Below are 23726 nucleotides of genomic sequence, written 5' to 3' on the forward strand. Positions count from 1 at the left end.
TAGATCAAACACAATCTTTATTTTCTTGATTTTTTTCAAAGGCAAATTACAAATAAATAGCTGGATGCATTTATGTTACAATTCAGGTTCTTGATACAGAGAGGGAGTGGGGCTCCAAAAGTGCTCCATTATAATAAAGTCAAAATAGAGGCTATACATGTGCTTCCTCTGTTGATCGCAGCTCCACATACATATATGTCCACTTAAGGAGAAACATCAAATCAAGAATCAGTCAGAGATTAGAAAGTTGTGACTCAGAGTCATTAGAGAAGGCAGCAGGTGTCACACAGTGGAGGATACTGGGGCCATGTTTGTGCCACGTCATTCTCATGCAGATGTCAAAAAATATGCGACAAGGCTTTAAGATGGTAATGACAGTTCTGGCAGTCTACTACGAAGCCAGTTTGACACAGCCAGGCTTTCTTTGTTTGAGCAGGTTCGGCTAAACCGACAACCCCAGTCATTGTTTTTAGGTCTGACACTGCATCCTAATGAAGGATACAGGGAAATGACTTTAGCTGGCCAGATCAAAGTGAAATTAACATTAGTGATTGAAAAATCTGTGAGAAATGCCAATAGACTAATCAATTTTCTAAGCATAAAAACATAATCCAAAGTGATCTGTCGTTACTGAGCCTTAATCATTTTTTTAGTGTATGGATGATTTGCTGGTGCTCCACTTGAGCAACCCTTCGGGGTTGCGGGGGGGGGGGGACTGGAGCCTATCCCAGCTGTCAACGGGCAAGAGGTACACCCTGAACCGGTTGTCAGTCGATCGCCGGGCAACACAGACAACCATTCACACTCACACTCACACCTAAGGACAATTTAGAGTCACCAATTAACCTAATGAGCATGTTTTTGGTCTGTGGGAGGAAGCCGGAGTGCCTGGACAGAACCCAGCATGCACGGGAAGAACATGCAAACTTCACACAGAAAGGCCCGACCCAGGAATCGAACCGACGATCTTCTTGCTGTGAGGCACGCGCACTACCTGCTGCGCCACCGTGCAGCTCAAGTGTTAATATATAATATAAAACTGATTTTCTGCATCACCAACAGAATGAATGTAGGTTCTTATGTCAAAAAACCACAACAAGATGCAGACAGTTTGCACTGCTGTACTTACACGGCTTCATTTGGTCATGTTTTAACCTATGGCTCAACAAGTTTGCATATATATCAGCTGAGAATCTATATTGCTCATTTTTCATGTGGTGGTGGGGAGGGGTAGTTGTTCACTTGAAGGGGATGCCAGCAATGTAATGAATGTGACTTTGGCCTGCCCTGGCCCCTCCTTGGCAGTGCCCCCAGTTCAAACAGAGCCATCTTCATGACATTGAAAACATGTCTGGCTAAGCCATTAATCTCCCTTCATAGTTCACCCCTCTGCAGAGTAAATGTTAGCCATACACACAAGTCACATTTGTCAAAGTCAGCTAGAAGTAGTGCACCCACGCACAACGACAAAGTTTTATTCATGTCCTATCTGTAATCAACTGCCTTATTTGGACAGAAATGATCCATTTTCATATTGCACTACGATTTATCAAATATGACAATGATTACACAGTCACTTCATCTGTAATACAAGCAAATAAATGTTCACAGCGTGATCTGTGCAGCACATAAAAGTATACTCTATCATTGTAGGAAAATACAACAGGCTAAAGAACAATGCATCTTTGTTTCTTCTCTTTTAAAATAACAAATTAATGTAATTTTCCATAAAAAAAGGCCTTAATGTTGATCGTGAAAATTGAAAAATTGTTCAACCAGATGTGATATGTCATTTTTACTACCCTGCTCTCATTTACCCCCAAATGACTTTTGTGCTTTTGGTATGAAGATGTGCTGATGGGAGAGATGTCCCACGACCGTGGGTGTCACAGTCTGACTGTGGGTGGGAGACAAAATAAACCGCTGGCAGAACTCAAAACATGTGACAAAAAGAAAAAAAAAACAAAACAAAAGAGTTAACCATCTCCTGACCGGCAGGAAGATGGAATCTGAAATCATAAGTTTAAAGTTTAGAAGAGGACCAAAATGATCTAAAGGAAATATTTTGAGATAGACACGGCCAAGATATTGTCTCATACGTGAACACAAACAAACTGTTAACCCAACCTGAGCTTCTGCTGTGGCACTCAGAAAGAGTTCAACATCAGCTAACACACCATCTGTTTCATAACTCACATCTGAAACAATAAAGATCTCCACACAGAGGTCATACACCTGGGCGAAGAAGGGGAGAAGGCAGCAGTGGACAGGGATCATTTGTATTTTCCTCAACACTTTGTCTGTGATACAATTTTTCAGCCCATCTTTCATGACAAATTCAAGTAAAAGCCGCTTCCATGTTGGAATTGATAGGGCCCTATCCTTACCCTTCTTTGTTTGAGATGAGTGTTTGAGAGGAGTGTTAAGACTTGCCACAGATCCCAGTGGCTCTTATGTTCATGGGGAAAGTTTTAGGGGAGCAGTGAAAGGGTACTGAGAGTATTCAGAGTCAAGTGTTGGTCTGTGTTTTGAGAATGATCAATGCTGAGCCGATCCTTGTTATTTCCCACCATACATTCTCTCGATGTCGTCCTGGTAATGCATTTTCAGCTGCCTGCGTTTCAGCTTGAATGCGTCAGTCACAAGTCCTGTCTCAGGAGTCCATGGGTCTGGGCACAGGCGGATCTTGCGAGGCACCTCAAAGCGCTCTAGTTGGGCTGAAACAGAGGAAAAGTAGACATCAGCTCATAGCTGAACCCCAGAAAGTTCCAACACGGTAAAACCTGTACTGATCCATGTCTGGAGCTCTGAGCTAACGCTTCATCTCCTCTTTGATATCCTCTCACCTGTCACAGCAGCCTCAGCGATGGCCTTGAGGACCAATTCCTCCATGGCTTTACTGTTGCACAGCTCCTCCCATGAGCCTTTGATGCTGTACTGGTCAGCCAGAGCCTGCAAATGCTTCTGACTGGGCACCACGAAGCCAATCACATACGTCTCCTCACTGCAGAGCGGGAGGAGAAGGGACGACAAGAGGGATGTCAAAGTGAGAGGAAAATTGTAGTTACGAAGTGAAGCTGGTCTTAATGTGTAACTGAACGTTTGGCCGAGTAGGGTGATGGAGCACAAACGTGCACATGCACGAACCATCAATTTCATCACCAAGTGAAATATTTCCCATAAAAGGAAACAGAAACAAGACATGCCAGACCAGAGTGTGAACAGAATGCAAGATATCTTTAAAGCAGTATCTGCTGCACTGTGACACATAACTGAATACACATTTCAGGCTGCAGGGTCAAGATGTATATCTAAAATGCTTTTCAAATGGTGCAGGCACTAAAGGAAGTACCTTCAGGAACAGTCCTGTTATGACATAATTTAGATTTGTAAGGCAACTCGTGAAGAGGGAGCAACACTAGCATTCATGAGGAGCCATGTTTCTGGCCCCTTGATGCAAGTCCAACAGTGACTTTGCTTTAAGCTCTGTTCTGCTGGGCTGGGCTTTTTCCCCCTGCAGTGAGACAGAACCAAAAGCTGTGTGCCGTGCAAACCAAAACAATGAGCTGAAAGAAGCTAAAAAAGCTCAGCTGTCACAATGTTCAAACCTGTTCTTACTAAGCCTGTACATAGTGTGGAGCTTTCGTTTTGGATCTAAAAATATTCATAAGAGCAGCTTCAAAGAACAGGGTGTAGAAATAATGAACGGGCAATAATAAGTCAGGATAGACCAAACAGCCAGAAAAGTTATAAAATGCTCTATAATGTGTGTACACAGAGCCGCGGTGACTCATGTGTTCACATGTAGCGACTAATTGATCGCCTGACTGCTTCATGCTGATGCTTCACCAGAAGCAGAGCAGTTATGTAATGGCTATTATCAAGCAGTGGCCCTGACACTCAGATTTATCAAAAGAAAGCTTTTTCCGGTTTATGTCACAGAGGATAAACGATCATGCTGTGAGAAGTTGGTTTTATAGCTTTTTGCTCTAAGCAGCTGCTTGCTGTTGATAAGAACAGAGTTGGAGATTGAGATAGAGGAGAGAAGTGAAAAATGAAGTCAATCTGTGAACTCACAAAAAGCAAAAACAATGAGTGAAAAGAGACTAAAAAGCCACAGAGATGGATGATAATTCCAAAAAGTTTTTTTATATACAGTACATGTGAACAACAGAATCACACTAGTGTTGTTTTTGGTGGCCTGTTAATTTTAGTCTTAGTCTAGTCTTTGTGTCAAACTGTCATTTTAGTTTTTATTAGTTTTAGTCACGTTCATACTCTTTTTAGTCTAGTCAAGTTTCAGTTGACTAAAAGTCTGAGCATTTGTCTTATTTTAGTCAGAATTATCCCTATTTTCGTCTTGTTTTAATTGACGAAACTGATGCCACTTTAGTCATTTTAGTCAATGAAAATTGTATTTTAGTCTATTTTTAGTGATGCAATTCTATTTAACCCAGTCAATATAGTATCTATAGACGAAACCAAAATTTTCCCATTTCACAATTCAAACAAGGTTGTCTAATTATTATATTGTTACCTTATAGACTCAAGAATACATCCATTCCAGACACGAAGACGCTCTGATTTGAGTTTACAACATATTTATTTTACCAACCAAAGCCGGCTGGCCGGCCATCGGTCCTGTTCTCTGTGTCAGTTGTCTGTCCTTAACGTTAAATTACCGCAGCTGCATCTTCTAAATAACGCCGCGAGTGGGAACTAATGCCGTGACGTCACCTGTGACTGCGCAGTGCGACCTGATGCAGCCCCTGAAGTGAGACACAGGAAACAGAAATACTGCAAAAATAATAATAACAATGCGACTAAACAAGACGAAATAACGCTAGAACATTTTGTCTCATTTCATTTTAGTCAACGAAAATGCATTATATAAAAATATTGCATTATATATTTAGTTATAGTTATCGTCACATGACCAGCGTCTCGTCTCGTTTTCATCACGTGATAAAGGTTCGTTGATGACGATATTTAGTCATAATTTTCGTTGACGAAAGCAACTATAAATCACACTGTAGTCTTTTCAAGTGATGCACTAACACATACACACACACACACACACACACACACACACACACACACACACACACACACACACACACACACACACACACACACCTGTTGGCGTAGACACAGATGTTGTCAACCAGAGGGCAGTTCTTCAACACGGCCTCCACCTTTCCCAGGGAGACGTACTCTCCTGCCTGCAGCTTCACCAGGTCTTTCTTTCGATCTGGAAACAGCAGAGAAACCCACCTGTAATAACGTGTGACGTGTTTCTACACGTGTGAGCGAGGAAGCTGGGGGAAGGACACGTTTTCCACTGACGGATATATCTGACCAGAGTCATCAAGATAATGGAGAAAATTCGGGTTTCAGGCTGACTGCCGTTAACAGGACTGTGGAGCGATTCTTGGAAGTGAGGTCAAATCTGATTTGTTAAAAGGTTTCCTGTCAGACTGATTGATGGGACAGAGAGGCTGTCTGGGAAAAAATCAAGGAATCTGGTGCACAATGCTGACCATTTGTGCTCTTGATACCGCACCATCTGAACAGGACAGATTACCATAAGTGGCAATCTGCACCTATAAAACTAGCCATGTATGCGCTCCACTTCCACCCACCTCACTATTCCACCATCATCCCTCCCTCCACCTTTCCTCACCAATTATCTTGAGGCATCCGTCTTCGTGAAACTCTCCGATGTCTCCTGTGCAGAACCACCGCTGGCCGTTTTCATCTTCAAAGAATTCTTCTTGTTCTTTCGCTTCCCTCTTGAAGTACCCCATGGTTACGCTGGGTCCACCAATCAGAATCTCTCCTCTTGGATACGGCTTGTCAGAGCTACGGTAACCACCTGAGAGCAGGGTTTAAAGTCAGTGGATGGCAATGAAAACTGCATTAAAACAAACAACTCTCCTGATTCTGCTACATATCAATTTTTCAGAGATAAAAATCTGACAGCGTGTTTACTTAAAATTCCATTTCTGCTGTGCGAACCAAGCAAACAATAAACTCCACTTGATGAGTATCAAGATTCAGCAGAGCGTAATAAAGAGGAGTTATGATCCCTTATGTAAAAAGATGGAAGTTGCACTGGAGTGGAAGGAAAAGAAGTATGTTTTCCATACAAGGGTATGGACCAACTCCTGTTATCCCCCCTGAAATGCTGACAGTGTCACTGGCCTGGGAAATGAAGAGTGGTGCATGGACTGATAAACTCAGAAAAGTGTTTGCGTGTGTGTGCACGAGAAAGAAATTCACAAGTCCCTGTGAATCCACGTGACACTCATTCCATCATGGATTCTGTGTGTGTTGCTTCTTCCAGCCTCACTCACCCTCCACCCAGTCTTTGAGCTTGAACTCACTGCAAATCAGCGGTCCTCCCACTCTCCCAGTGCCTAAATCCCACCCTGGAACAGACAACACACACACACACGATCAGGAAGCACACCAGCATCAAGGAACGACATTTATTACCATGGCAACACGACCTCACTTGTTCCCTCGCCATGGAAACCCCATCCCCAAGGAATGTCCACATAACTGTTTTCTTGGCTCGGATGACCGCAGTGGAGAGTGACGGGCAGTGAGCTGCTCTGCTGGTTTAGTCTGCCTGGGAACGGCTGGGAGGGTTTCCATGATTTGACATGTGTTGGCAATGAAAGCCAATAGATAAGCTACGAAGTTTAAAACAGATTAGTGGGACAGCCATCACCACCGCAGATATGATTGGCATGATTTTACGCACGTTTTAAAGAGATAAGAAAACGATTTCTCTATTTACGAGAAGCAGGAAGGAATGTCTGCATTTTTGGGCGCTGACAATCAACTATATTTATTTTACAAAACAACAGGAGCAAAAACGTTCACATCCCTTAGTTTTGGTTTTACAACAGGCCAAAAACTTTATGCTAACTGGGTTCTCTAATGTTGATTTTTTTTCCACAGCACTGTTTTCTTTTTCAACACGGATCACCTACTCCCCTCTCTCTTCTCTTCAGCCCACGCACAAAATATCTACTTATTACTTTCCTCTCATCCATTTTCCCATCCCTGCCGTTAAATTTTGATTCCCCCTTCATGTCCTCCCACTGCCTTTATCTCTGCTTGTACTTTGTGGAAACATTTTCTTAATGACTTCCCACAATTGCTCAATAATGTACAACCTTTCCAGTTAATAAATTCTCATTTGGAGCAAATTATTATTTTAATTTCAGTCTAGTTAAAAATCAATTGTTACTGTTGATATACTGCTGCCCTCCACATTGACTTATTGCAGATAAACAAGGCTAACCCCATCCCTGATGTTTAAGATACACACACACACACACACACACACACACACACACACACACACACACACATATATATATATATATATATATGTGTGTCAGGAACATCAAAGTAATTACCTACACAATTTCATGGCAATCTATCGGATAGTTTCAGCCTGGTTCATGGTCTTGGATCCAACAAACAGGGTATTACATACAGTTTTCCTGCAGTCATCCAGAAGTCATGGCATCGCAGTCATTATTGTAACTGTGGTTTGGTTTGTTTTAAGGACAGTTTTATTCTCTATTCGTAATTTGTTGAATATTTCTAAATATTTTTAGCATTATTATTTCTATTTTTTTTTTTCTCTAAGCGTATACTACTGTGCAACCATCATTACTGCTTACGCTCGCAAATGGTTCCAGCGCCGCTGGTCTCCGTCATGCCGTACCCCTGACCCACCGGACAGCAGAAACACACATTTATGAAGCGTTGTGTAGCCGCAGAGAGTGGTGCTCCACCTGATAACAAGGCTCGTATCCGACCTCCAAGCACAGAGCGAATTTTCTTGAACACTAGCCTGGACGGAAAAACAGAGGGCAGGTGTAGACTAGCAGGGAGGCAACATGCTCTTTTACTATGTGAAGAAATTCTTCGTAACTCTTATTAAAATTAAACTGTAAAAACTCATCTACACACTTGTCGCATAGAGGTGTGCTCTTTCCTTTGGCTAACTGCTCCAGTTTGTAGTTGTATGCCAGAATGAAGAGTGTTCTCTGGAAAAAGTTCATCTCCTCCACCTTGTTCATCACGTTCTTATAGATGCGATCCATGATCTCCTGGAACCAGGCAGGGGGATGGAGATGGAGGTGTCAAAGAGACAAAGAAAGAGAAGTGAGGCTAAATGAAGAAATAAGAGAAAACTAAAAAAAAAAAAAAGAGGCAGTATGTATGACTGATGCACAGGAAGACAAAAAATGAGTGATAGGATTAAAAAGAAAGCAGAAGAAGGATTGATCACAACCAGACATTGTGGAGAGATAAGATGAATCCTGGTTATTAGGTCCTGCCTCTGTACTCATCTGTCTGGTGAACAGATACAAGTTTGTGAGATATGAAGTACAGCTTTACAGATTCTGCCATGGGCCTGGGTCGAACCAAAGTGCTGCTTGATAAGGTCAAAACCAAAAGACATTTGGGTCATCTAAGTTTAGAGCTTGTTGCCTGTTAGCATTTTATTCATTTTTATTGGGATGGGATGGAGAAGAAAAAGCTGAGGAAGCTGAGGTTGGGTCTGTCGTCCCAGCTCTGGTCGTACATGACACAAGATAATTTAAGAGGGCCAGAACTCGTAAAAAAAAAAGAACAAGAACAGAACAACTTTCTCTAAACACAACAAGTCCGTACAAATAGTCCAGAGGATGTTTGTGCTGATTGCAGATCAGATCACGTATCGACGATTGTAGGGGTCATCATTGTTTGGTTTTTCGCTATTAAGGTGAGTCCTGTTAATTAGCACGAGTCACATCTTTGTTCTCCATGTGCCTGCTCACTAAAACTTCCATAAGTGCACTTAACGTTCTGGATATGATTTGGACTGTGAGAATTCCAATAAAACAAAAGGACACGATGCTACGATTGTGTTGCACCAAGCACAAATACGAGATGTTAGGCTTTTCTTTGACACTAGGACCAAGTCATCCACGTTGGCATTTCGCTGGAGTGCTGTGATGGAGCTGAAAACCCAGCCCAAGTCCAGAGGAACAAATGTGGAACATGTGTTCTTAAATTTGGTTGCATAACAGCAAGGCTCCCCAATGGATTAATGAAAACCAGTGACCTACAAAACAAGAGGGAAACCAAGGGGATCCACCAGACTGAATCTCTGGGTGAGTTAAATGAAAAACAAAAGAGAACTGCACTTCCACCTGCAGAGGAGAGAGAAACCTGTGCATGAAACTCAGCAGCATTTAGTTTGACTAATGCATGGGGGAAAGTACAGCAATTGGCATAAATTACAGACAATGCAAAAGAATAAGGATGACAGGAAGGCACAGCCACCACATATTGCTAATTTCTAGCAATATTAGCCTTCATTCGAATCCATCACTCACTCTTCTTTTGGCTCTGGTTTGGTTTCTGTTTAGGTTTTACAGCTAGACGCTTGAAAATGTTCACCAGCCGTTTAGTAAATTTGGCTGGATGTGCCTGGTGCTATGCAGGTAATACAAAGGCTTTATGAGAGTGAATTGGGCCTCAGTGAATTAGTTTACGTGGCTTTGATTTCTTAGTTAGTGATAAACTGGATTAAATTGGGGTGAACTGGTGATAGCAACAGGCCTGTGCTGGGGACAGCGATATCAAAGGAGTTGATGTGATTTAGTATCTTGACTACAGCACTGATTTATGCCTATCTTGACTACTCTCAAAGGGACCACAGTGGAGAGAACTGAAACCATCAGATCAAAAATACCTCATCCTCCAAATCAGCAGAGCGTCTTCAAAAGATGGACTCCTAGTTAAATGGGGAAAAGGGCACAAACACCCCCCCCACAAAAAAAAACAAAAAAAAACAATAAAAAACTGCTGTGTGTGTGAAGCTAAAGCAATGAGAGAGGAAGTCGACCCAGGATTCATGCAGCAGCCCGCTGTCATATCACAGCAAACAATTTGTACGTGTGTGTGAGTTTGTGTGTGAGTGTGCGTGTGTCGTGGGGATAACCACATGGGGCTTTCTCACGTTCTGTTTACAGCTGTGAATGGTTCCAGACATTTTGGCCCCCTGGCCTTTACACTACGACCACTGGGAGATGGGGGTGGGAGTGGGGCTGATGGTGTGAGAGAGAGGGAGAACAAACAGCGACAAGGGCATATTTTGGCCTTGAACTACTTAGAGGACGGGCCAGCCAACATGAGCAATGGAATTCTAATCTCTTATTGTCAGGGTCGTAAAAAATTTCTTCATGGCAACAATTAAAGTTGTCATAAAGTACAATAAATGCTGAAAGGACAGTTTGATGTATTGTTGTGCAAGATAAGCGATATGATTTCAACTGCAGATAACTTTTAACTTTATGATCCTAGCCAGCTAGCTAAGTGGTACTAGCTGAGCTAAAGTAGATAACAAGAGACGTAAAACCAGAACCATAAACTTGCAGCTGAAATCAGCTGTAAACATAACAACACTTAATCACCCAAAGAACTTTGTTTTCCAAAACAGTTGCTTATTTACACATCCAACATTCATGCAGGGACATTAGCATTGTTGCCTTAATGTCTTATATGAAGCACTTTGAATTGCCTTGCTGTTGAAAGGGCAATAGGGGCTTGGAATTCATTTGTTTTGGTCTCCTCTAACTCCTGAGGGAAATATCTGATTCTTTAGTTGCCACTATGTTCAGCAGCTAGTTGCTCACTTTGTCTGCCATTTGGTGCCATTTGGCAGCAAGTGTTCAGAGGGGTTTAGAGCCTTTTCATTCACTTAAATCAGCATATATATTGTTCTGCTACCCCTTAAAGTCTCCATGCCCCCCTCTTGCCCCTGAGGACTAGCCAGACTAAAGTATGCAATTTTATCCCCTGCGTGTCTAACACTGTTTAGTGATGAAGAGCAGCACTGGCTAGCTGTAGGAGGCTGAGAGCATTTACATCACAGTCCGTCCAGAGACAGTTCCAGCAGATCCAGGTCTGCTGGACTTTGTCACAGCTCTCCAGAGCTGGACTATGAAGAAATCCTGACTAGAAATCTGACCTCCTGCCATGGAGACCAAACAGCATCATTTGAAACACAGACTTAGGGGGAAGTGACTCAGTGAGAGGAACTACAAAAGTAAGGGCTTCTCAAACACTATACTGTATCATACATGGTGTCGTGTTGAGTGTACTGTCTTAACGTACCGGCACAGCTGCCAACACTGTGGGCTGCAGGACGCTGATGTCTCCCTTGGTTCCCTTCTTGATCTTTGTTGACTTTGGTTGGGAAAAAGAAGAAGTATCACAACAATGATTGCACATCAGAATTGAAGCTTCTCATTGGAACCAAGACATCTGGTTTTGTTCAGCTAGTATCAAATATTCAGTGCAGTGTCACGCCAGTGAACTAACACTTCCCTGGGATGCACTGAGGTTATATATTGGGATTTGGTGGTATTGAACTGCAGACGGTTAGTGCCTGGATCTTTGTGAATGTGCACTATTACACAAGGAAAACACGGTGGCAGTAGGATGTTCAGTAAGCCCAACGACAACACATTTCCTCTGAGAAAAACTCTCCACAGGATTCCCAAACTGTGAGTCATGACTGCATGCATGCATTAGCATTCATAATTAAAGACGCAGCCACAAGAAGTTTAATTGAATATAAGTACTTTACAACTTTCTATAGTTGCTTTCGTCAACGAAAATTATGACTAAATATTGTCGTCAACGAACCTTAATCACGTGACGAAAACGAGACGAGACGCAACGTAAATGCTAGTCATGTGATGATAACTACAAATAAATATATAATGCAATATCGTTGACGAATAAAAATGAGACTAAATGTGGTTTACAAAATAAAAACTCTGCTAAAATGTCTCTTCATTTTCGTTGACCAAAACGAAACGAGACGAAATGTTCTAGCGTTATTTCGTCTCGTTTAGTCACGTTGTTATTGTCATTTTGCAGTATTTCTGTTTCCCGTGTCTCACTTCAGGGGCTGCATCAGGTCGCACTGCGCAGTCACAGGTGACGTCACGGCATTAGTTCCCACTCGCGCCGTTATTTAGAAGATGCAGCTGCGGTAAGTTAACGTTAACGACAGACAACTGACACAGAGAACAGGACCGATGGCCGGCCAGCCGGCTTTGGTTGGTAAAATAAATATGTTGTAAACTCAATTCAGAGTGTCTTCGTGTCTGGAATGGATGTATTCTTGAGTCTATAAGGTAACAATAATATAATAAGACAACCTTGTTTGTTTGTGAAATGGGTTTGACTAAAAGAAAATTTTGGTTTCGTCTATAGATACTATATTGACTGGGTTAAATAGAATTGCATCACTAAAAAGAGACTACAGTTTTCATTGACTAAAACTAGACGAAAATAGTCACCGATAATTCTGACTAAAATAAGACTAAAATGCTCAGACTTTTAGTCGACTGAAACTTGACTAGACTAAAGAGAGTATGAATATGAGTATGACTAAAATTAATAAAAACTAAAATGACAGCTTGACACAAAGACTAGACTAAGACTAAAATTAAAACAGGCCATCAAAAACAACGCTACAACTTTCTGTACTTTACAATTATCCATAATCCAGTCTACAGACATATTGTGGATTGTGGTACTCATAATACTGATGTTCAGTAACTAGCCCCAGCTGTACAATGTGGACATAGGACAAGGAATTTGGCTGAGAAGCTCAGGACAAAAAAATGAATAATAATAATAAAAAAAACTCTAGCATACAACGTACATTCTGTTGTATTATTATGTTGAAATGCAGTCTTACTATACCTGGTCAGACAGAGTCTGAGGTGAGGAGTAGCCGATCCTACAGCCGAAACAAAGACAGACGAGCTCTGCGCAAAGCTCCAGTATATGGGCAAGAGGCAGGTAGCCAATGTAGATATCATCCTCACTGTAAGGATAAAGACACTGTTACACATAGGTCAGAATGTAATCTGTGCCATCTCACTCAAGCATGAGATCTAATGAAGTTCAAAAAGATGAATAAATGTCATTTATACATGTGCAATCTGCTGTGCTATCACATTTAGTAGAAACTACCATGAATCATAAATCATATGATAGTAATCTTTAGACGATAAACGATGACAGGCTATCTTTTCCTTTGCTTTCTCACTTTCTTACAAAAGCAATCTTATTTTTATTAGCCTATATCAGTGTGAACAGATTCCTGAAAACCAAAAAATCATAATAACAACTTGATAATGAATTAACTAGACAAATCTGCAGACTGGACGAGAAGCGTTGCCGGGCTGGGTGTGGCCCACGGCCCACGTGGACCGTCAATGATCTAGGGAATCATATTTTAATGAATGTGTATGCGATTTAGATTGTAACAGACTGTAACATCCGTAAGGCCTTTGACCTCCATCCTTCTCACCCTAACTCCCATACTGCCGGTATTTTCCACCACTCACTGAACTCCCTTTCTTCTGCATTTCCTCTCACCCCCATCTTGTTCCCCAGAGAGACGGCTCGGCTCTTGTTTTAATGTAAACACTTGTGTTGTATGATGGTAATAGCTGGTTGACTCATTCTTGTGCACGTTCTCAGTTGACATAGATGCCTCAACCAATAAGCTAGCCCGAAAGAGCATTTGGCATTTTTCCTTTAACGCAGTGCACAACCTCATAGCCGAAAACATTTTAGCCAGTGAAACAGCAGATAAGAAGAAATGAAGGTCTTCACTGTGCTGACATAGCGCAATTTAAACTGCTCCTCTCTTCAGCAGAGCTGTGGAGACTTTCTCAGGCATAAACGGATTTAGGAGCACCCTGCACACTTTGGGCAAACAGTGATAGTGATAGAAATAAAAACGCAACACTGTATAATTCTGTCCACAACAACAGCAAATACAGTTTGAATTTGTCAAGTTTAAAGGAATAGTTCAAGATTTTGGGACACCAGATGAGAAGACTGATACCATTCTTATGTCTGTATGCTAAATATGAAGCTACAACAAGCAGCCATTTCTCTTAGCTTAGCATTAAGACTAGAAACAGGGGAAAGCAGCTAGCCTGGCTCTGACCAAAAGAAACAAAGTCCACCTCGGCAACAAGCTCCTGTGAAGGTTACCAATTAATACATTGCATGATGTTTGTTCAATTCATAGAAATGGTTTATGTCTTGGACCATTTCTTGCACGGGGCACTGACTTTAGGACTTCACGCTTTTTGCTGGTAGGTGGATTTTGTGACCTTCGGACAGGCTAGCTGTGTGCAGCATTTAAATACAAGTTTGCGTTGCCTACTTCAGTTCCTGTACCCGGTCGGCCATTCCTGTGATGGTAGCCATAATGTTGCTATGGGAGATCATGACACCCTTTGGTATGCCTGTGGATCCGCTGGTGTACATCACGACTGCCATGTCTGAAGGCAGTGGCTGTGTACGCTCACGTCCCGCTGTAATGTGGACAGAGAAAACACACATACATGCACAAACACGCACATGAGCTGATCATGACAGAACTGCATTACAGCAAAGGCTTATAACACGATGTCATTTGTGTATATTGTATATATACAGTATATTACCTGACCACACACACGCACAAGAACACACACTCAATTGTAACAGTTATGCACAAAAATGCCTCCATGTTTATACGTTGTCCACACAGACACATTCTTGGAATAAAAGTAATAGCCTCTGTTCCAGTTGTGTGTGTGCAGGACAGCCAGATTCCATAAAAGAACATGCAGCGGGTGTCCAAGGCAAAGGAAATATTTCAAAATGTCTGTAATTCAATGAGGCTGAGTAGAAGGTCAAACACATGGACGGACAATAGTCAGCTGTGATATTAAACAATCCGGCTCCTCTTGGCACACTGAACAGTTTGTGTCTGACTGTGTTCGCCAAAAAACACCATCTCCTTTATCCCCTTTGTGACACTCTCTGTTGCACTCCTCACACTCTCTTTCATCATGCTGTTTATTTTCTGTCTTACTAGGACTTCAAGTCGGGGTGCAACAGTTCTCAAAACTCACGGTTTTGAGTCACAGATTGGACCATTTTTTTAATCAGAAAAAAAAACCCCAGGACAAATATAACTTTGTTTTCCATTTGTTCTGTTAAACAGTTAAAGCAGAGAACTTTTGCCCATTATTCAAGTTGTCCAATTTGATACCAGACAAGATTAAGTAATGTGTATTTCTTTATAATACCCAGTAAATCTGGGATAAGAAGGTTTTCGGTGTCGCCACCACAAGATGTGGTCCATTCTTCTACTATTAATGAAACTACTGATAAACTCTAAAGTTTGCTCTTCCGCTCTTACAGTTGCAGTAAAAACATGGCATCCAACAGTGACAGCGCCAAGAATTTTGTGAGTTAATTTCAAAAACCCTCTTAGTTCGACTTTTTCCAGCCGTTACATTTGGAGAGTGCATTTTAGTATGCTAAGCTAACGAGCTAACAACAAACACTGAGTTGTTCGCCTAACTTCCTGGTTTGTAACCCAGATTTCATTCAAATATCTGTCTGTTTTATACTGCTGTGCTTACAGGCTGAGCGAACATACTCTGTGGACAGCCAGTTATGATCTTAGATGATTAAGATGGTTAAATTTTGACATGCGTACCATGGGGAGGAGGTTCATACAGATCACAGATGAACTATGTTTCATTACACGACTAACTTCAACTGTGTATATTTGGTAGGCACTATGTTATCTTCTGTGCTTGAAAGAAACTAGTTCACACTACCTGCTGTCCAACCACATCTGAGGACACAAGTGTTTGCAGCTGTTCCAAATAGCAACACTTGAAGGTGGAGTGGAAATGCAATGTAAAATTCAATAATTCGTACAAACTGGAATAACGTTATACACGTTCTGACAAGCTTTCTGACCACAGATTGGTCTTTTTTCTCCTATTTTTCTTTCTGTTCAGCATCTTGTGCAACAAAGACAGAACACAGAAGGAAAGAGAGGAAGGGAGAGTAAAGTACATTACAGTTGGACGGCCTCCCATCTTCCTCTTTCCTCTTACTCAGATACAAGCCATGTAGGAGTGTGTGCTCTGAGACTTGATGTCATGTGAAGTTAACGGTGCTGTGTGTAAACATGACCCTCCCCTATACCCCAGAGCTCCATCCTCCCTTCCTAAACTTACTTCCTTCCCTCTTAATCTGCACATGACACTACCAGCTTCTCTTGTTTTGGGTCAGTCAGTTCAAGGGGCCACAATGAAAGGTGAAGAGTGGGCGAAAATGTTTCCTCCTCCATCCAATCCGCTAAGTGAATAAGGATTGTCAACTTTAATCTGACACAGATGTGAGCACTTCCTTATTCACATGACCCAATGGGACTGATACCAATCCGCCCCCACTCTTCAAACCCAAAGAAAACCCCACCATAGCCATCCCATTTAAGGTGGGATTATTTTTTGCTAATTTCTAAGAGTTAAAAACTATGCTACTAAAACAATGGGGATGCACAGAATGAAACACAGGTGAAACATTAGGTTAGATAGGTAAAGATTTTGGAAGGCTTGACAAACACCAAGAAAAAAAATGCACACACACACAAGCTCACCATTCTCAGGCTTGACTCCCAGCTTCTGAACTGCAGCCATTGTATGGACACTGATGTCACGTGGATAGCTGGACCCTGAGGGTAGTGTGTTGTCCACCAAAATGATATGCTGCAGCTGCGGAACTTGCATTAGGATGGCCTGACGCAAATATAACAAGAACATGGGTGTTGCAAACACTTAAGCACATGATGAGAAGCAGGTTTCTTCTTAGACAAGTAACATGCACATCATCTTCATCAATATTTGGGCTGAGACAAGATGTGTGACAGCGAGCAGTGGAGCTATGTTTATGCCACCTTGATAAAAGGGGAGATGAAGTGTCCGAGCACCATTTGTCTTCGGGGATTGAACATGTCAAAAACAGTCCGTAACATCCAGCATGTGCACTTCATCTGGTTTTTATGTCTGCATGGTGACAAACTCTGCCTCTCACATTCTTTCTGATGGATAACGGTGGCCAAGAACTTGCCTAGAGATATTTAAATGTCAGGAACCATTGGCAGACTTTGGATCAGTGATCTAAACCCACAGTAATTTAGATTACTTAGTTTGCAGGGACAGTTTGTCAGCCAATTCTATTGTTGAGAGTATATTTTAACAAAAAACCTTCTTTTTCAGCCTTCAAACTCAACTTCTTGTTCCAGTCTTCTTGCACTTCTTACAGTGGTTTGTTGTGCATCTGCTCTTTGTCATCAAACCACTTCCACACTACAGAAGTCACTCCCTGTGGAGCTGGTAGCAATGTTGCTTTCACTTTCAGCCAAGCTTGTTGTTGCTGTGTGTAATGTTATGACATTATTCCATCAACAAGTCGCCATTATCACTGTGCTTTTCTGAAAAATCAGATTAAAAATTATACTGATATTATCCTTATTTGGCACACCCCTATTTGAAATGTGTGTAAACATAATACATTTTCAGTATACATCTGTGTGTTGGTGTGTATTGTAACCTTGAGTTTGGTCTGCAGGAGCTCGCTGCTGGTGATGATGTGGGTGACCTCAGTCTCATTCAGCCCGTGAGCAATGGCTGGACCTCCCAGTGTGGAGTAAATGGTGATCACTGCAACACACAGTCGAAAAACAAAACAAAACACCGTTATCACAAATAATCTACGGCCTTCTCAGTCATGTAACACAGTCAATCATTTCTAGCAGTGGTAGACCCATTAATTGGCTGGCCCATGAATGAATGAATAAAAAATGACTAAGTATTGTTTGTATTTTCGCTCTCTCTCAGAAACAAGGAGAACAACAACGTGATTTTGGCATCATGTATTGGCCATAAGTGCCCTGCACTATGAATATCGTCATGAATCATTTTATTGGTTACTGGTTATAAGTCACACTTCCTCGAATAAACAGAGAACATACATTTTTTTTCTTAATCTGGCTCGACTCCATATCTGTGTGCCTTTTTTCAAATGTCAGCCAGATGTCTAAGCCAAATTCTGGGGAAGTGTCACTAAAGGAAGCCTTGAGATTTGAAGGCTTGAAGACGCAGCTGGTAAATGACCAGCTGAGAGTCAGGGGATGGAAAAATGCAATACAGTGCGACTGCCCTGCAATAACTACTATCCGCTGCCTCTGTCAATCTTAAAATGTTCTGTGTTGTTTAGGCGTAGTTGATGATACATTAACAGAGATAGAGTAAAAATGTCTAAACTTTTGTATAAATAATAATCCAATTATCCACAATGTATGAATACACTGCATTTTCTTGACACTCGCTTAAGAGACGAGTCTGTTTCTGTATATGTTAGCGCGTGTGTGTGCTATCATACTGACAGTGACGCATGTGTGAAGACGGACAATGTACGTGCACTCTGTCTACACTGCTCAGTTGTTCTGGTTTGGCCCCTCCCGCATAGATGACATCATCAGCCACCTCAAGAGGCCTCAGCGAAGCATTTTAGCCAATGGGACACAACCTCTCACTGCCCGATAAACTCTTCTGGGGATACAACCCATATTGGTATGAGAGGGTGTGTGTGTGTGTTATGACTGAGTGCATATGTCTGATGGAGCGCTGGTATGTGTGCTAGCATACTAGTTTCCACATGGGAGCATCAGTAGTTTGAGCTATTAGGGTTGGAGTTTGATAAGTTTTATTAAAATCCTCCGCTCTTCCATTTGGAGGCTTTCCACATGACTGTAGAACTGACTGGCGGTGCAGCGGTGACCTTTGCTCCTCACATCCCCACCTGACTCAGACTGACTAACTTTTGACATAATTCAGATGGTTTTCATTTTTCCCAGACGTTTCTGTTCTGATTACATAATTACTGCAAAGTGTCAGGTCAGCCCTCACATCTGAGAAAAAAGGAAGAGAAAAGGGGTGAGAGTTGAAGACGAGGGGAGAAAGGTGACAGGAGGGAACAACAGACAGAGAGAAACACAGCGTAGCAGTTTCTAACCCCACATCCCCACACTGACACAGACACAGGGGTTTATGGGACAGGGCTTAGTGACATCACACTCTTGCGTCATGGAGCTCCAATACTTCCTGCTCTGCTGCTGTGTGTGTGTGACTGAGTGTGGATGAGGGCCATGACACCTCCAGCCGTGAGATCTAAACACTAGAGTGGGCCCCAGCTTGACACACACACACACACACACACACACACACACACACACACACACACACACACACACACACACACACACACACACACACACACACACACACACACACAGTCATTTTAATGCAGATAACTTAAACGTCCATGCTCCTCTCAGCAGCAGAGGACAGACAGTGTGAGATATTCAGCCTTGTGTTGACTTGGTCACTGTGCTTTTTTCAGTTCAACAAACGGGGTCTTGAAAGGGTCTCGAGAGTCATATAGTATTTCCTGGATTCAACATGACACCATTATGTAAAGAATGTATGCTGTTTACCTACTGCGTGTAGAAAACTGATGTGCACATTTGCCTTTTGATTAAGAGCCAGTATACACTGAATATACAATGTACACACACACATGCAGGCACACATACACACACATCAAGTGTTTGAGTTCACTGGGGGCCTTTGGCTGACTCCTTGATGCCTCTGTCAACATCAGATGTTCATGTAGCCTCTCTCACCCCTCTTCTGACGCCATCACCCCTCACTTTTCTCCCTCTCTTAACTCCCCTTTGTCTCTTCCTCCATCGCTCTTTCCAACCTTTAACTCCCCCCCAACACACACACAAACACGCACGCACACACACACACACACACACACACACACACACACACACACACACACACACACACACACACACACTCACACAGACACACACACACACACACACACACACACACACACACACACACACACCACTGCCCCAGGCTTTCTACTGTCCCACTGTTTGTGTTTGCAAGGGAGAAAGATGCTTTCCAAAGAGGCTTTATAAAGATGCTTTACTGGCGTGTACTTATTTAGTATGTAGTATTTTCATAGTGTGACAGTTTAATGGAGCATAAGCTAGAGCACACAGAGAAAATAAAGGGTCCTTCAAGGACAATCAAAAAGATTTAATGAACTTAAAGAGCTGCTGTGGATGCTCATAGTAAAGAGAGGATCCTTCGGTACAGAACATATTAAAGAGTAAATCAGCAGTGACTCCCTCAGGGTAGGAGGCGGCTGCTGCTACTGCTGCCGCAGAACACCATTTTCAGTCTTTTGAAGCTTAACAGGACTGAAAAATTCAGCCTTCTCTGTAGTAACAGTGTTGACCTATTCTTCAATATTAACAACACAAACATAAGCAGTGTTTTTTGCTGATTATTTCTTATTTATTTGCAATTCTGCCATTTTTTAACACTCAGTCACGGTCTTTATAATGTTCCCTGTAACATTCAGCCTTGTACTAATGTAAAATGATTCATCTGGACCTGTTCTCTGGAAGAAACAAGGTACAGGCAGGTGCAGCATTCTCATTAGTTTGTTACAGGCTAATTTGATACAAGCTGAAAGGACCATTTTCCAGTCCAACCAGTGTATAAGTGGCAATGCTGTACATATATCAAATAAAAATGCACTGTTGTCAGTATTTGAGTGCATCTCCATCATGCAAAAGGAGTTAAGGAGGAGAAATGGGACACTTATATAACAGCGAAGCAGAAGGGACAAATTGACCTTCTTCTGTCTCAGCTGGGCCCTGCATGTTACAAGTTGTCCGCTGCAACAACTAAGATGTGCACGTATACACGCACGCACGCTCACACAAACAAAAATGCCTATAAATCAGCCTCATTGAGACACATTTGGAAGATGCTCAGTGGGAAAGACAAAACTGAGGAGAACAGTGAACACAGAGATTCGCAGTACAGTGCAACCTAAACTGAAAGTATATTATAGAGTTGAGTAGAGATCTACTTTTTTTCTGTTGACACTAAAGTCCATAAAAAATGACCCCAGTCAGCTTTACTGCAGGCTCCCATCATTTTTAACACACTTTTAAATTATGAGAATTTTCAAGCTTTTGTTCAGACATCCATGGTGTATTAGGGACTGATGCATCTAACAGGTATGCAACATTACTGCAGTGTTTGTAATAAAGATTCAGCTAATGGCTTAATGCAATTTAGCTTAATTTCTAAGGCCTTTGCATGAGACGTTAACATAATTTGTCCACCCTCCTCTATGTATGTTTCTGTGCTCATGCTGGACTTACATGGGAAGTTGTACATGAAGCAGGCCTGGGCAGCAATGATCCACTCGGCTCGTGTCTCACAGAATATAGCGATGTTGGTTTTTGGCTGCTGACCCAGTGCTACCAAACCACTGCCCAGCTGGGAGGCTGCTGTGAAGACTTCTTCATAGGAGAGCCAGTGGTACTCCCCCAGAACCAACTGCAGCGGGAGAGCGGGGGGTGGGAGAGTGTGGGAGATAAGTATGGTATCATGACATTTTGTTAGTGATGAGGCAAAGGGGAAATAAAAAGAAACAGCAGACAAAGGAAGAAAGGACAGATGAATGTTCCAAGCATGCAGTGTAATGAAATCATTACAATTAAAATCCCAGTACCCAGTTTTTATTAAATGTTCTTTTTTTTTTTTTTTAACTATTTAGAGGATGTACTGAGCCATTACTCTAACCAAAGAACATTTTGTTCTTCATTTTATTAGGTCTTGGTGGGTACATTTAACACAGGAAGAGTTATATCCCACACTCACGTTTGGCCTGTTTCATATTAAAAAGTCACAGGAAACAGAGCTACAGCATTTCACGGTCATCATTGGCATGAACAGAAGATAAACACAGACTTCTGGATGTACTCTTCAACACTCATACACTGATGACACACAGTAAACAAAGGCGCTTCCTGCATGTATTAGTGAGGTAATACTGGCTCCTAATGGTTAATGTATGGTAGTGCACCCAAACGCACAGAAAGGCACCCAGTAATGATGACTCCACAGTACTGTTTTCTACCTGCTGGAAACAATAACTAAACAGCTTAACATGTTCTCTTGCAGCAATAAGTGTTTCAACAATGGGGGTGAAATGGATTATTGGATCAGGCTGTTGGGATTAGTTAGGTCATTCAGAGCTAATGTAACCACACGGCAAACTTTGCATTAGTACATTCTATAAAAGCAGGATTCAACTTCTTTTTCATACATCTTTTTCATGTTTTTATACTCCAGTACAGATCCCTGAGCAGACACACATTAAAGGATAAGTCTTGTCATTTTTCTTATATTCAATAAATTCAATGAAAGCACAAACCTGAAAATGAATCGATCCTATAAACAGGTATTGTCTGTATAGTCTGATACAGTATATCTTACTCCTCTGTGCCATAGAGCTCCATTGTTGTCCAAGAACTATTAAAAATACATCAGTGAGCCACAGTGTTGCACTGGAGGACAGGTTCTTTCATTATGATGAACACTGCACTATATTTTGAGTTTGTCCTACACACCGTCCTCGAGCTGCAAATACTCACAAGTGCAGCAAATCTGTTGCTCCAACTAACCGATGCATTTGTTACTCTGGTTTGACTAAATTCTGCTTTAAAAAAAACTACAGTGCCCAGTTTTAAGAAAGTTTTAAGAAATTATTGAGCTTTTCTAAATAAAAAAAGAAACTCTACATTTGTAAAAATATATGTCTTCAGTAGACACAAGCAGGCTTGGAGAAGATGAGTTTGTAGCCACATGACAGGGTGTTTATTGGTGGTACTGTAGTATGACCTATGCTATATGCACTGCATCTGAGGCATTGTATTGGTAAGAACTGAACCCATGATTAGAGTTATCATTCAAAGTTTCTAATATTTCTATGTGTGTATGTGTATATATGGCATGGAAGCTATAAGCTATAAGAGCATTTTCCAAAATGTCAAACTATTCTCCAGTGTTGTGTTCAAACCACACATTCTGCATCTGTCTTTACCTTTTTGAACACCTTTCCATCGCTTTGTCGCTCATCCTCCTCACTGATCACCTCCCTCGTCCCCAGACAGTCTCTGTGTGCGAATCTCGTGACTGTGTACTCAAACAACTTATCCACTGTGTCTACTCCTGGGTGCGGCGTCGCAATCAACCTGTCAGACACGCTAAACGCTCGGTAGGGTCCCTCAGGATGTTTCAGCGAGGAGTAGACCTTCACTCTCTTGGCTCGCTCCTCCTCGTGGTTGCAGACGACCCCGTCCTGCCTGGAGACCAAGCCGAGGACATAGGAGGGCAGGAAGGTGACAAAGGTGTAGATCCACACCATGAGGTGGAAAAGGAGCAGTAGCATGGGGTTCAGGTCCTCCTTCAGTTTCATCTTGGTGAAGCTGTGAAGATACTGGACAGCAGGAAGATGAGTTGTGAGAAAGAGGTCCTCCTCTAGTTGTTGCAGTCAGTCCCTCTTCTGTCTGATTCTTTTTCCTTCCTTCCTTCCTTCCTTCCTTCCTTCCTTCCTTCCTTCCTTCCTTCCTTCCTTCCTTCCTTCCTTCCTTCCTTCCTTCTTTTAGAGAATAAAATGCCCACAGGTCCAGAACACCTCTGGAAAATAAATGACATTGACCTGACATTAGAGCAACAACTCACAGCTTCTTTATGTTGTTAAACAAAACTGTGCAAATAATGATCCTGAGTCTCTTAAAGTACAGAAAAATCCACTCATTCAGAAAGTAAAACAAAGTAATGGGTCACGTGTACTCCAGCACTCACAAAAAGCAG

General features: G+C 41.9%; 1 protein-coding gene across 1 annotated transcript; it reads right to left on the bottom strand.

Annotated features, from left to right (window-relative positions):
- acsl3a (acyl-CoA synthetase long chain family member 3a) lies at nt 1-23417 on the bottom strand. Its single transcript, XM_070971172.1, has 14 exons — nt 22954-23417; nt 21227-21404; nt 17518-17627; nt 16565-16703; nt 14282-14432; nt 12799-12922; nt 11194-11265; nt 7996-8135; nt 7704-7876; nt 6357-6431; nt 5684-5875; nt 5137-5251; nt 2847-3004; nt 1-2717 (listed from the first exon to the last, which is right to left on the bottom strand). Exons 1-14 carry the CDS (start codon nt 23326-23328, stop codon nt 2560-2562), a joined length of 2160 nt encoding a protein of 719 aa, XP_070827273.1. The 5' UTR covers nt 23329-23417; the 3' UTR covers nt 1-2559.
- Nucleotides 23418-23726: the final 309 nt, after the last annotated feature.

This window comes from Chaetodon trifascialis, chromosome 9 (genome assembly GCF_039877785.1).
Source record: "Chaetodon trifascialis isolate fChaTrf1 chromosome 9, fChaTrf1.hap1, whole genome shotgun sequence".
NCBI lineage: Eukaryota > Metazoa > Chordata > Actinopteri > Chaetodontiformes > Chaetodontidae > Chaetodon > Chaetodon trifascialis.